At 33.5% G+C, this 16052-nt stretch overlaps 1 protein-coding gene across 1 annotated transcript in view; it reads left to right on the top strand.

The window, feature by feature from the left end:
• The window catches only part of LOC129228557 (activating signal cointegrator 1 complex subunit 2-like), a 133024-nt gene that overhangs the window by 73178 nt on the left and 43794 nt on the right, over positions 1–16052 (top strand). Inside the window, exons 10-12 of the mRNA XM_054863243.1 lie at positions 382–468; positions 9805–9879; positions 10771–10927. Of these exons, the coding sequence (XP_054719218.1) occupies positions 382–468; positions 9805–9879; positions 10771–10927 (319 nt within the window). The remainder of the gene's footprint in view (positions 1–381; positions 469–9804; positions 9880–10770; positions 10928–16052) is intronic.

The following is a 16052-nucleotide window of genomic DNA, read 5'->3' as shown; positions in this document are numbered from 1 at the left end:
CCCAGGGTGTCACCCATGCTAGGTACGCCACTGGTAGCTGTATCCCTCTCTCAACTGTCTCCAGCTTTAGATAAACATTTTTGAAATGTTTTCTAATTTTTATCAGATGTGAAAATATTGGAAATAATGTAGTTGACTTGGCAGACATGATAAAGTACAGTAGTTTTAGTGCATTATTGTAAGAAAAGCAAATTGCTTTATTCATATTCAAAATAAGTAAAATGTGGGGCACATTGACGTGGGTTTAGTTACATGGTAATTCCTTGAAATAATTTGGATTTTCTTCTGAACACCTTGGATTTTTTTTTTTTTTTTGCTGAACTCTGTTTGAACCCTACTGATGTTTTCAAGCATTATTTGACTTGTAAACACATCCTTCAGGTTTAATGATAATGGAGAAAATTCATCTGGAGTTGCGCAAACTGAAGACTTTTTAGGAATTTTTATGGAAATCACATCCGAAAAAAAGTAAGTTTTTCTGTTCTTCCATTTATGGTTGTTGATTTAGTTATGTTATTTGCCATGTTTGGCTGCTAAATCAGTTCAATATTTGCTATTGAAAGAGAGTAACTGAACTCAAAAAATACTATATTAAATATTAATAACTAAAACATGATACATTCAGCTCGGCTGCATATAAGAGTTTTTGATAGCAGTGTAACCCCAGAGAGTGACTTTTTTTAAAGTTAGTGAATTAAATGACATGATTGTGTTATAAATGTGCATCAAATGCTAATCTGTTTTGTATAATGTAAATGTATTTAAATTCCAATACAATTTTTCTGCTTTGACTACTATCTCGGTTATTTTAAAATTTGTTACATAAAGCATTTTTATTAGGGCTCGACCGATGGCATTTTTTGGCCAATGGGCCGATGCCGATTGTTGGCTGATTGTTCAAAGATGGCCGATGGCCGATTGTTTTCCTCCAAATGACCGATTGCCGATGGCCGATGCCGTTGGCCGATGGCAACAAAAAATTCAAACAGAAATAAATTGATAAGATTGTCAGGGATTTAAAGGATCATTAACTCATTTCATTTTACTTCCTTTCTACGAATAAGGAATTGTAATCACAAAAAAAAAATCAGATTTCGACCTAAATTTCTATTTTACGTTCACCTAATTCATACTTCACAAGTTTTTTCGGATTATCTGTACATGCATATGTACCTAAGAGCATATAGATGACCGAAATATCCATTTTGAACGCCTCCTCAGTTAATGGGGTCGTTTCCAAAATTTTAAAAGTATTTTTTTCTGAAAGAGCATGCTTAAAAACAAAGGATCTGACCATTTTTTAAATAATTTGTTTAAGTTTAATATTTTTTAAAAATTTCTTAAATCGGTGTACTTTTATTGTTTACGTTTCTGTCTGATGACATCACAAATGATGAAATGCCAATCAGTGTTGCCATTCACAGCGCAAAATATTTAATTCACATCTTTACTCACGTGTATTGGCAACGATATGGTTGATAGCAAGCGTAGAGCGCAATTTTAATTCGCTTCTTGATTATCATAACGTGGAAACGCGGTAGAAAGATGCGCCAAAGAGCATCATTTGTGATGTCATCAAGACCACGCCTTGTTTGAAAAAACAAGACATTTTAAAAAATTAATTTAAAAAATAACTGTTGGGAAAATGAAAGTCTTTTCTGGGTCCATGTTTATTTATTTATTTATTTTTTGCATATTCTATCAATTTCAGTGACAAAAAGTACTACCTTTGACTGAAGGAAACAACCCCATTATCGCAAATTCTCTTGTGATGTCTTCATGTGCGTAAACTTGTGTTACTCCAAATCGTTATGAAATAGTAAATTGAAAACTCATATATATGTAATATGATCTAAAAGTTCGAGGAGGACAAGTTGTATAAAACCTTACCCTGAATAGTTCATATTACCGAAGCACATCTATCGACAAAGTAGTCACGTTGAACGATTATGCACTCTGTCAAAGTTCGTATAGCTTTTAGAAGCACTCCTAGAAGACATTTTTCGCAACCTCCTGTAAGGCCTCTTGCGCTGAAGCTTTAACTTCATCGTGGGGAAAAAGGCTACTTTCATGTTGAGGATGCACAGTTCGATTGGTCAATACTCTGATATGACAAACAAATAACATAACGTTTCGTCGGACTTAGCTCCGTGTGACTTTTACTTGTTCCTAGCAAAAAAACATTTGCATTAACGCCGCTTTCTTCCGTCAGGAGAAGATAAAGCTGCATCATAGAAGGTAGCGAAAATGGCTTCCAGGAGTGTTTCCAAAAGTTATATGAACACTAGCAGAAGTACTAGTCCTTCAAGGTGATCTTCTGAAGGTGGATGTGCTTCGGTAATGTGAACTATTCTGGGTAAGGTTTTATACAGCTTGTCCCCGAACTTTTCGATCGTACTACGTACAATCTGTATGGAGTGCAGTTATGCTTCTCCTTTTTGACTGCTGTATGATGAAAGAGAAAGACCAGCCCCCCCCCCCCCCCCCCGCCAAAAAAAGGAAGAAAGAAAAGAAAGGAAGAAAAACAAAGAGACTGTTTAATAACCAATTGATTTGTTTTTTGTTTTTTTTTAATTGAACATATAACTAAGATTTCAGTAATATTGTAATAATGTAAGGACTTAGGTACACTAAACATAGTTAAAAAACATTAAATTGTGTTGTTTAATCATTCAAAAAAATAATAAGAATAAAACTATGAAACGTCAACAAATTACGCAATTAAAGTGGAAAGATTGCACGTAGACCGTTTTTAGTCATCAAATTAAACAAAAAAGGTAACACATAAATTACAACATTAAATCATAATAGGAATATTTTTATACTTATTTAACATTTATGAATAGAAAAGTTTGCGTTTTTCATAAAAGCCATAACAGTGACACAACTTTTGCTGAAAAAAGAAATAGCCATGAAAAGAGCGAGGTTCTTAAAACGCAGCTACAATAAAAAAACTCAATATTTACATCAAGTTAATAACTGAACACATATACTACTTGATCTGATGTTTTCACACATAATATTGTACAATTTGATTGTTTAACCTTTTATGAAGCTTTACAAAAAAGTTCAAATTAAATTTTTCAATTTAACAACATTTTTCTGAATTTTAAAAAATTGCATAATAGAAAATCCCTGAAATTTTTCCATAAAACAGGAAATTAAACTTTTTAATTGATTCAATATAAATACATAAAAATAGTTACTTACAACAGAAAAGAAATCGATCGCTATTAATGATGCAAAAAAGATGGCGCATTACGAAATATAGGTGAAACAAATATGAGAAATACGCAAAATGACATTTCTTGACAAAATAAATAATCGCTAAATATTTAAGAAATGCTTAAAACGACAAGGGAGGGTTAGGGGGGTCACCCTCTGATTTTGGAGTAACTCACACTTCGGCCTAAACCTCGGCCTCATTTTTTTAGTACAGAACCGCTACCACCAACTTCTCGGAAGAGTTTCTAAATCTACTTCAGCACTTCCGAAGAAAAAATTCAAAAATCTCCTTGATTTCCGAATTATGTCACCATTCAAAACGTCTTTAATCAATTTTTTAAATTAATGCTCTAAATTCTTTCTAAGCAATAGATAAAGTTTGAAAAAAAAAACTCTAATTTTATGAATGGTGTTAGTTTTAAACAACTCAGAAGTACAACTAGAGCTTAATTTCAGAAATTGGGGGAGTAGGAGGAGCTGCACGCAAGTGTTCTCAGAAATTCAAAAAATAGTCGTAAAAAATAAGAGTTCAAAATGATCATAAACATTGAGCAGAAAAACCCTTTCAAAACTTGCACTCGAGTTTGTTTTGACGTGCAGTGGCAGATTTAAAATATAGCAAATGCTGCAATTGCGCGAGAGGCCCCATAACCATACGGGCACTGTAGGAGTTACAAAAATGCTTATGATAAATGTTTTACAACTTCTGTGATAGAAAAATAGGGCCCTAAAATGTATTTCGACGGGCCTCAAACTTGTAACTCCGCCGAAGCAATACAGAAAAGACTGCATTACTGTGATTCATATTACAAATATCGAAAAATTAAAAATTACCGTCGGTTCTACGAGAATCTAATAAAATGACACAAAAATCGGTTTCGCCATCTCAAATTTGTTTCCATGGTCTCAAATTTGGCAATATACGTACGCACACCCCACATGCGGAAATTTATCCTTCTACAGATTACCATTTTTGAGTTATGACTTATGAGAAATACATACGAACATCCTGCTGCAGGAAAAAACGCAATAATTAACTTGTTCGGTACCTGAATGCAGCATTAAAAACTCTTTCAGGGGTGTCAAAAGTAGAAATTCATACTGAAATTTAAGTAAACAATTTTATATGAAAACAATAACCCCATTTACTTTTTATTAAAAAGTAAAAGAGCAAAGGTCCTTTTTTTTTCGAAAACATCGTCCAATTCCATCGGCTTTTCGATGTTTTTTAAGGCCGATGGGCCGATGTTTTCTGCAAATTAGCATCGGCCGCCGATGCCAATGGCTAAATTGTTGAACCATTGGCGCCGATGCATCGGCCAGGCCGATGCATCCGATGCATCGGTCGAGTCCTAATTTTTATATTGCTTTCTATTTTAAGTATAATCTACGATTTTTTTTAAATATATTTATAACCATTAAACATGTTTGAACATTCTGATTTTAAATTCTTTTAAACTTGATGTGAAATAAATAAAAGTTTATTAAGATGAATATTGATGGTATGAGTATTGATTTGATATTTATCAAGTCTCCAGGAAAGTTAAATATTTTATTGAAAACTATGAAGTTGTATATTTTTAAGGTTTTACTTTAAAAAAATATATATTCTGTTGTATTAGTTTTCTCTGCTTTTTCTAGATTTGCTCACAAATTAAATTTTCTGCTCATTCTGTGACAGAAGTTGACAGTTGTATTAATTGGTCTATCTGATGTTCGTTAAAAAGTTCATTTATTCTTTTAGAATATTTTCCTTCTGGACTTTTAATCAGCTACAAGACTTGTCATGAGGTTTTACTGCATTTTCTATAAAAAAGTTTTAATACATTCTTGCTTTTCTTTCTTTCACAACCTATCAGGGGTGAATATACAATATATCAAACATCACAATTTCAAGACAAACTCGGAATACAAGGACTTTATAATGCAGTGGTTTCCAATGTATGGCGCCCTCCTTCCTAATGAGGTATAGAATTAATTTTCAGAATGCACATAGCTATTGCCAAAATTTTTGAGCGAAAAATAAGCAATATCGAGAAAAATAAGAATTGACAAAATATCACTGCTGACATGGGAAAACAGCGATATCTTTTCAATATCAGCAAGCTTTGAGTTAATCACTCAAAAACAAGCCAACCATCGCATTAAAATTGTATTAATATTTCAATAATTGTTGACTATAAATATCTACTTTTCTGTAAATTTGTATGATGTTTTAAGTGTCTTAAAACTATCAATATTATTGATATTGATAGTTTTACAACAATTGAATAATCTCAATAGTACTCATATTACAATACACATAACTAAATGTATCTAGTGTATAAAAACTACTATACATAAAATCAGTGGCATAGCTACTTTCTGCCGCCCGGGGCGGTTGCTCAATTTGCCGCCTTTATGATTATTTTTCTCGCAGAAGGAAAAAAAAAGGAATTCAGAGCCCTACTGAGACATTCCAAAAGTTAAATCAAAATTTTAAACAATTTTTAGTAACGCTTATAGAAAAGACGCTTGGAGTTCCCTCCATTTTTTTTTTTTTTTGTTCTTTTCAAAATTAAAATTAATTTTATACATATTTGGTGATATTAGGGGGTCAAGACTTCTCAAGGAAAATTCCCGAAACTGAAGTGTTAAGAAAGCAATTTTAGGCTATCTTAGGATACGTGAAGATATTGGAGAAGGTTCGGGGGGCGCTGTCCAGAAAGCTTTTCAACAAAACTGAAAAACGCGTAAATGTAAGCTGTATCTAGTGGTGTAAGGGTCTCCCCTAACTCCAACAAAGACCGGATTTTTGTGCCGAAATATTTTCAAACTTGAAATCTATTTTAGTCTATCTTTTATGACGTTAAAGAGAGCTCTCTGGAAATTTTTCGATGTCGAAGTTTTAAAAACGAAATTGTAGGCTATCTTTGACGGCATAAGTTTGCAAATGCTTCCACAAATGTTGGGAAGTCACATGGTTTTTCCGTCTCCCCTTGTAACTTTTTGAAAATGACATCCTAAAAACGCGACTTCAGCCATTGTTTGACGGACAACGTTATGAGAGAGAGTTCAGAGGGAGGTTTCCCACCCGAAATCGTTTTCGAAACTGTTGCTCATTTTAAGCTCTTCTCCACTGAGAAAAAAAGGCTTTGCGGTCTTCCCTTAGATATTTCTAAAAACAAAATTTGGAGCCAACTGTGATCAGGTTAGGTGATTTCTTGCACATCTGGAGTTTCTACCTTAGAATTTTTCTGAAGTTTAAGTTTCAAAAACCCAACTTTAAGCTATTTGTAGACATTGGATGAGATGGGGATTTTAAAGTTCAAAGTTGGTGTCCTAAATACACACTTTAGACTATTTTTAATCATTATACAGGAAGGGTCAAGGCTTGACCGCCCTCATGAATTTGTTGGTGTTGAAGTTATAAAAACTCAATAATCAATATTAGACTAAAAGATGAGATATGAAGAGATGGGGTGGGCGTTATCCCTCGGGAATGTTTCGAAACTCAAGACTCAAGGCCTAAAAGTGCACTTTTGGGTTGTTTGGTGACGTTAAGGTATAGGAAGATTCGGTTGCTCTTTCCAAAAAATGTGACATTTATTGAGGGTTTAACAACGCAATTTTAAGCTGTCTTCGTTGGGTCGAAATTCTCCGATCTCAAAACACATATTAAAGCTATCTTTGCCACACTTTAGACAACAGGGGGGGAGTGAAAATAAAGCCCCTTCAAAAAGCTATTTCAGGCTATGTTTGTACAAATTAAGGTAGGATGGGATCGTAAGTGGCTCTCCTCCAAAAAATTTTCGAAATCAAAGTTCTGAAAATGCATTTTAAGCTTCGCGACAGTAGGAAGCATCGTAAAGGTCGGAATTTTTTTTTCTAATTTAAAGTTTTAGAAATGCAAATTTAGGGTCTATTTGATTTCTCAAAGGTAGATAACTCCCTTTTGGATCCGTGCTTGAGCAACTCACCTGATATTAACAAACTCAGAAGTTGCCACCCAGGGTACGAGCAAGACGCACCCCCTCCCCTTCCCTACATCTGGTACTGCTATATTACCAAATTTCGATGATTTTCTTTTTAACTAATAGAGGTCGAAATGTGAAAGGCTTTGCCTAGAGATTATTTTATTAACTGAAAACCTTTCCTTAAAATGAATGACTATAAATGTGAAACTCATTGTTAAAGGAATTAGTTGATATAATACAGTAGTACAAGCAATTATTATTCGAGTTGTGAATATTTTTTTTTATAAAATGAACATAAAATTCATTGTTTTAGTGAAAATTTTGTAGTCAATGACCAATCAAAGCAATTGTTGAAACAGATAATGCTATCCTGAAAATGAGCAAGAAATCGCCCACCATTTGAGACCTCTCTCCTTTTACTCTTGTTTTCACTTCCCTTTTAAAAAGTTTTTTTTTTAAATATGTTGGTTTCCTAGGAACTTACTTAAAATCAAGTGGTAGCTTCCTCATATAACGAAAGGTTATAAAATTTATTGTTTCCTCCATAATAGTTAACGTTAATAGCAAAATAAAGCAAAAAGAGACAGCAAAAAAGAAAAAAAAACATAGTCCCTTGACTTTACACTACCACCTCCCTCAGTTTGTAGCTTCAGACGAAGGAAGAGACAAATCAACGATGATCCGCAAGAAAAACTCATGTTTTGTATTAGAATAGTTTTATTATCATAGTCATACTAAAACTTTACAATTCAAAGACTTTTTTCTCTTTTGCTTCCTGTAATAGATCCAAAGCATGATTTCCTTATTGGAAAAACGCGTTAAATTTTTTCGCATCAAAAATGAAATTGCCGCCCCCCAAGAAGTGCCACTCGGGGCGAATCGCCCCCTCCGCCCCTCCCTAGCTACGCCACTGCATAAAATATGGTATTTTCTTCAAACCTATCAAATAAATTATGAGACGGGGGCAGTATTTATGAAAGCAGATTAATTTCAAAATTGAAGTAGCGAGAGGGCAGAATAGTTTTTGTATGAAAAAGGGGGATGCAAGTATAAAAATTTTGAAAACCACTGTTTTAATTGGATAAAAAAATGTCTGTGAGACAAATTATTACGCTTAGTAAATCTGCAAAGAGTTATTTTATATTGTGTTTCATTTTTTACAGCTTGTGTGGATAATTTTATTATAATTTACTTGCTTGATTATGCATTACTATACAAACCTCAAGAACCATCAAAGTTTAATGGCCATGTAATGGTTCTTTTTCATCATGTATTGAAGCAACTTTGATGAACTGCATGTGTAGTGAATATTTTTATTGTAAAATGTTATTAATTTAATGTTATAATAATACAGTGAAACCTCTCTGAGCGGCCACCTGTCTCAATGGCCAGATTTTTGCGGGACGGATTTTTTAGCCCATAAACTTATTGTTAAAATGCCTAGCAACGGCTACCCAACCCTTCTGAATGGTCGCCAAGTGGATGCGCCCATTCCATTTTTCAGGAAAATCTATTCATTTTCTGTTTGTAATCTGCAGCTTTTTAGTTCAGAGAGGAGAATTCTCATTGGCCTTTAACGAACTCGATAATTTTGGAGTAAAAATGTCATTCATATTTATTTTATTAGTTGGTCAGTGTGTATGTGTAATCTGGGTTGCAAACAATTCTGTCGGAGATCATTTTTTGAATCTTGAACTACGTATTTAAATTCTGAGCTATATGAAAGTGAAAAATCAGTGAGAGAATTAATAGAGTATGATTTCGAATTTTTTCCTGCACGAAATAGCAATGGAGAGCTTTGATAATTACCCTGCCGACTGAGACAAACATTTTCTGGTTAACGAGTCAGCCAAAATAAGCGTTTTTCAATCAAATCTAATATTAGTTTGGGATTGGCTTAAATTAACTAATCAGTTCGCTGTGTGTACTATTAACATCTTTTGAAAAAATACATTTTTATGCCTTTCAGGCACTAATTCGGTCTCTGAAAATCAATTTACTAATACGTTTAGTAATCATGAGCAAAATAAACTTTTAACTGAAGTGATTTTGAGGATGATAAATAAAGTCATCAAAAATTCAGATGCAATGACAAATAAATTGGTTAGATCAATTTATTTGTCAATTTTGAATTGAAAAATATTTGAATTGCAACAAACAACATTCTGAATTCGATTTTATGAAAAATTGTTGAAGAACATTGAAAACTTAAGACACAAATTGTATCCTTTCTTCGAAAAATGTAAACAATAATTAAATAATTTTCTATTTCCTTTTTAGAACAGTTTCAAACATCATTATATGTATTAGACTTGCTTATATTGTGTATTATAGAATTATATTGCAACTGTGCTGAAAACCCTTTAAAACGGCCACCCCTCTGAACGGACGAAAATTTTCGGAATAAAGGTGTGGCCGCTCAGAGAGGTTTCACTGTACTGTTCAGGACCCCAATTTTAGAATCTTGAAACTCAGAAGACCCGAAATCCAGTGTTTTATTCCTTTACTTTAAAAAAAGTTTCTAAAAAATAATAGATTTTAAATGTTCAAAATTGTTAAAGTTGTACTTGTTGTACTATTATTTGTTTACAATATATAATTTAAAATTTTTCTTCAATTTCAGCTTCTTGCATGATTATAACGCATTGTACCCATTTGAAACTGATTTAGAGCTTTTCAACGAAATGGGAATCAACTTGTATCCTTTTTTGATTCAAATACTTAAAATTCTAAGGTACATTTTTTGTTTTGTAGATGGTATTTAGCATACCCCCTGTTGTTTTGAAATCTTCATCCACAGGGCCAGTGAGAGCCAAGACCTTTTGTCAGTTTGGTTGCTGCCCCCCCCCCTCCCCCATAAAATTTATCACACTTATCCAAGTGGTCACTCTACCCATCCCTACGTGTGTTATCAATAATCCTTTCTATCTCCAAAATTTTCAGAGCATCAACATATTGAAAGACTTTGATGCTGTACTCCAGACAATACAAATGTGGCTACCACTCCTGTTAGAGCTCATAAAAACTAGATTTTCTCTTAAAAGTAGGGCAATTCAAGGATCAGTTGAAATACTTTGATGCAAACTAGTGCTTAATTAATATTGGTTTGACAGTATCCAAATCTGGCGATCAAATATTTGAAATCATGTCTCTTTTCTGTTTTGAATTTAGTAATTTAAATGAGATTTTTGCTCTCGGTAACTAAATTATGGATGAGAAAAAATAAACAAAAGTGAATCTGAGCTTTAAATTGTCAGAAAACATTCTTTTTAAAAATGAAATAGTTTTCTGTTCGCATAATTAGCACTTGATTACAATTAATGTTGATGCTTTTATAAATTAGACTGACCTTTATTTAAACTGATATTTTTTTGTTTTAGTAGCAATTGAAAAGCTAATTTGTTGTTTAGTTACACTTTTGGTAACAAGAAAAGTGGTGGCTAGAAGAAAAGAAGTATCCACTCTCTCTCTCTCTCCTAAATCTGCTTCTACTTACCACTGCCAATTAGAAAAATTCACAATGTTAATCTCTACCTTGTCCCCAACGGAAAAATAATGCAATTTTGTTATTTCCTTAATTCAATATTAGAGACTCCGAAAGGTTGAATTATATATTTTCAAGTATACATGATTCTCCAACTGTGTTTTCAACAAATTTTACATCAACTGCTGAAAATGGTGCTCGCCCCAAGGAAAAAAATGCTCAAAATAAGGATGACAGGCAAAATGCAGTGAAAAATTTGCATGTAAGGTTTTATTTTTTCTTTCTTTTAATCAATCATATAAAATTTACTTGGTGTGATAGAATTTCTATCAAACTACAAAAGAACAAAGTACCAGGAATAAATACTGAATGAAGCGGCTCATGACCCAGTTATCTGCTAAAAATAAAATATTTGTCATTTATTGTAGTCTAATATAATTTCAGAGTTTGCAGTTGTCCTGATATTCCTAATTTTCTGGGTAAAAATTTTTTGTTCTGAATTTTAGCTTATTGTTCTTAACTTCCTGATTTAAAAAAAAAATTGTTTTATTTATTTCTTAAATAGAATGCAGTAGTGTCAATTCTACATCAGAAACTAAATATTCTACTCCAAAAAAAAAAGTTGATTCTCTCAAAATTTGATCCATACAAGCCCGATTTTTTTATTTGACCAAAGTGCATTCTTGTGGTTCAGAGGTTCTACTTTGCAGTTGTTGCTTACTTTGTAAAACAACTTGCTACATTTGACTTACATTACTGCCGTCAAATCCTGAAGCAAGAACTTTTAGGTTTTGGGGAACAGAAATTCAAAATCATTACAGAAGTTCTCGACTGGGGTCCACCTTTTCATTTCCTCATTCTTTTTTAAACTATCTGCTATTAGAATGAAGTAAGAAATGAACTATTACTACTTTAGAAATGTCTCTTTAACAAGTTAAAACTGTCACAATGCATCGCGTTTAATTTTGAAGAATTATTCAAAAATCCTAAAAGATAACTATCTAGGCCGTGGAAGTGGAAGCATCGCAGCCGCACATAACCTCAGATCAACGACTGCCTTGAATGCCAAAGAACAAAAATTTAAAAGACTTACCCCGTGTTGAATGTATGTGGACGATAGGAATGACACTGTGATTACCGTACACTCTTTATTTCATAGTAAACTTCGAAGTAGGCAAGATGACAGGATTATTGTATGGTGATCAAGAGGAAAAAAACATAATTCACTTAATAAAAAAAACACAAATGGGCAAGCAACATACTTAAGAGTTCAAAAAAAAAAACGTGGAGCTGGAGCTTACAAAGTTCGTTAAAGATCGGAAAATGGGAAGTTCATTCGGATGGGTTGTAAAACATTCAAGTTAAAATGGGTGCAGGATGGACAGTTCGATTCGAAGATACGGACAAGATAGTGGGGTGTATTCAGGGATGACGCAGATATCAACGATGTCAGTTGCAGGCCAAGTCACGCCAAAAAAATGGGGCATCCGTTGGTAATCTCATGGTGGAGACGTTGAAATCCTCATATACTTAAAATTTGATTTGGGTAAATGCAGCTCCGAATCATCACTCACCGCTATGTTGTGCATAAAAATATGGTCGTTAATGAAGGGCTCAATTCAGGCACATTCAGTGTGCCTCCATCAGAAGCCATCGTATGCACAGGTGAAACACTTCCTATGCTATCATCATTAGTTGCTATGAAGTTTAACGTTCTTGGTTAAATAATTTGGATGGTATAAAATAAAAAAACTTCATCTCATTTTGAGGTCTTAGACATATGGCGGAGAGCCACGGCCGTCCAAGGACGCCGCACACTGATGCTTCCGCCTCGCCATAGTTGGAGAAAAAAACAGGAGCTGCCTAAAACACGACCGATCGGACTGGAAGCTGCAAGCAGAGTAAAATCGAGTGGAAAAAATGAATCGGCGAATGAGCGATCAGATCCGGGTACGCGGGGATGCGCAGGAACCAATGAGTGCATTTGGCGCCCAAACAACGAAGGGAAGGGACGCTACACCATTTTAATGGCGGACAAGAAAATGAAAAAATCGGATCAAAAATTGTCAAAAAGCTAGACGATTGGAAAAATGAATAAATCGCATATTTGATATCATAAAGTGCGCAAAATTTAAAGGGGAACGCAGGAAAAACTTGGAATGCACAAGAAAATAAAAAAAAACAACGAAATGGGGGAAAAACGATTAAAATGACAGAAAAATGGGAAAAAAATAAATGGGTAAAAAATGTGATATGCATTATCACAAAAGCACTTGTTTCACTGTTAATTATTTTCTAATTAATGGCTCAATCACTTTCACTGTGAAAAATTTTTGTTTAGTAAAATAAAAGAATTTTTAGAAACTTTCAAACAAAATCTCTAACATGTAAATTAAGTTTCGATAATAGTTGTAATAGAGTGGTAAAAGATTTTTTTTTCTTTATTTTTCTTCTGGTATTCTGACATTAAACAAATGGTTCGCTAAAAATTACTTCCCATGTTAGCGATTTCAATCTTTGTATTCCACAAATGTTTTACTTATTTAAAAAGTCAATCTTAGTATGTGCTACCTTCCATCAACTTATTTTATTCTTTATTTTAGTAATTTTTTCTATCTCAAAACTGAGCTATTTGCAAATCACTGGTGATTAGCAGTTTTACAAACAATATTAAACTTTAAAAGAAGATTTGTTGAAATATAAAAATTAAAACTTTTCTTTTTTCCTATATTAGTATGATTTTAATGTACGGCTATACCTGTATGCTAAATACAAAGTACAGTGTGAGAGGATCACCTTTTTTCGTAGTTAAATTAAAACAGGAATACAAATTTTCACCTAAAATAAATACATAGTTTTGTAGCTGTTGTGCATCCGACCTCGCCAACTTATCAATACTGGCATCAGTAAAAGCATTTTCGCAAAGCATTTAATAAAACAGAGACAAATATTGACATAATACAACATTAGATTATGTATGTGTAATACTAATGTAAGAATATGATAAAATTTATTATGTTATTGCAGTATTTAAATAAAGCTAATTACCTCAATTTTAACATTAAATTGGATATTAGTTTATGGAAAATATACAAAATCTAACTAAAGATGAAAATGAATATTCATATAATTTTTGCCAATAAAAATCTTTACTGAACTGTATAATAATATCCTGATAGTTTCCCTTCCTTGAAAAAATAGTTCAGGGATCGTACTCAATTTCAGAAATAAAATGAAGGAGTTTTGGAGGAGTTTTGAAGGAGTGAAATGAGGTTTTGAAGGAGTACTAATGGGTTGTCCTTAAATGATGTTGCACTTTTTTTCAATATATTTGACCCTGTTCAGTAAATTACCGCCCTATAGCCAGGGCTAAGGCAGAAATACATGAAATACACCACCAGCTCAGTCATTTCCAGTCGAGGACTGCAGTTTCGTGCTTATTAGCACTCATCAGCCCGGCATAGGAAAGTGACTGAGCTGGAGATGGAAAACCTCTTAAGGAAGCCAAGAGTGCCAAACAAACTGGTAGCTAATACAGAATTAGTACTGACCAGACAAGTGACCGAAGCAATGGTTCGGTTCAACTCGAATTTTGAAGGCAAGGCAGGTATGTTCAATAAATTACCGCCCTATAACCAGGGCTAAGGCAGAAATACATCTGGCTGTGTATTTCATGTATTTCTGGACATTTCTCTGGACCCATCCAGTCACATGGTGATCTACATCGTTTTGACCGCCGTGAGAAATCATTAAGCCACTCACTCAAATTTTGCAATGCACATATTTCTCCCCTTATCAGACTTCTTAAACGTAGAAATTCAACAGTATATGACTCCTTGTCCATTCGAAAATAACTTTTCTTTGCTTTTTTCGACTCCATTTATACAGCACATTACAAAATAAACAACAAACGTCATGTTTCAGAACTCATTCTGCACCGCCTCGTTCTTTATCCACGGATCGAAAAAAACTGGAGGTGCTGATGAGCTTACAGAAACGAAGCTGGGGTTGCCAGATCTTTCCCGAGAGGAAGCGGATTGAACCGAAACAGCTTCTTTCTGCCACCAGCTGGGGGAAAAATTACCTATTGGACAATTTTGACACAATCTGGCAACACCGCTTCCGCATAAATGCTCGGAAGAAAAGACAAGGCAAAATGGCCAGTTGTGTTTAGGAGGTAGCTTGGTGGAACAGATCTCTTTATTATGCTACTTTTCAAGCAAATCTGAGTTTTTTTTTATTTTTGGAGGACTTTTTGAACAAACAGTTATGATTTGATTGAAAAAACAGTTCCAAAGCGAACCGTAGCAAAAACTGTAAAAATTTGGAGTCTATCCATAAGCCCGTAAAGTTTAAGTGACATCCGTAAATTTTACTGATAATTTGTAAAAGTTGGCAACTGATAATATCAGTAATGTAGCTCTATGTACAAGAAACTGTCCGTTTGAGTTATCTATCAAATTGCGTTGGACTTTCTGATGTCAATGCTTCCAGATTAAAAAAATTAATACAAAATAATAATTTAAAAGCACGCAAGAGTGAACTTGATAACAATACATGATGTGAAGTTCAAAACCATACCTTACATTGAAGATAATACAGAGTTCAATATTATGTATAAACAGTGTAAATATGTAACTACACAGTACACACATTGAAAAATATTGCAAGTACCCTGATTTTTGTCCTGATGTTTTTGTAATATACAGTATATTCTCCTGTATAAGTCAATCTGGCGTATAAGTCGACCCCCTACTTTCAGGAGAAAAATCGGGGAAAAAACAAAAACCCGCATATAATTAGTCTCTATTTAAAAAAAAAAAAAACGGGTGCGTTTTGCAGCTAATTTTGAATTTAAACCTTGTAAAAAGGAGGAAAATGAAATATAATAAACATTTTTGTGTTAACCCATTCTATAATCAGCCCGAAACCCCTTAACGCGCATGCCGCAGATAACGAACAGAGTTGCTTTTTGCTACGTTGTAATAGCGCTTTTTTCCCTATTTTGCTCTCGGGATTTTAATGTTGTTTTTGCTGTTCAGCTTGCATTCGAAAATCGCTTCGCTTTATTAGTTTTTTGGCACTGAATTAAATAGTGCAATAAAATACAAGGTTGCTAATATGTGCTGAAATATTCATTAAATTTACACAGTACATAACGGGAAAATAATAAACAAAAGAGGATAGGATGAAACGCAATTATTTTTATAACGCTAATTATTTTATTGATTTATTTTTCCTTTTGCTTTTATCTCAGTATATCATTCTTTTCTTTTTATACACTTAAGAAATCAAAACTGTTAAATGTAAGATGATCTACCTTTCAAAAGGGCTCAACAAAACATTCTTCAAACAATTGACTGATTGATCCAACCTGTGAGAAAGGG

The sequence above is a fragment of the Uloborus diversus genome, chromosome 1, assembly GCF_026930045.1.
Source record: "Uloborus diversus isolate 005 chromosome 1, Udiv.v.3.1, whole genome shotgun sequence".
Lineage (NCBI taxonomy): Eukaryota > Metazoa > Arthropoda > Arachnida > Araneae > Uloboridae > Uloborus > Uloborus diversus.
This window is presented reverse-complemented; position numbering and strand designations above follow the sequence as displayed.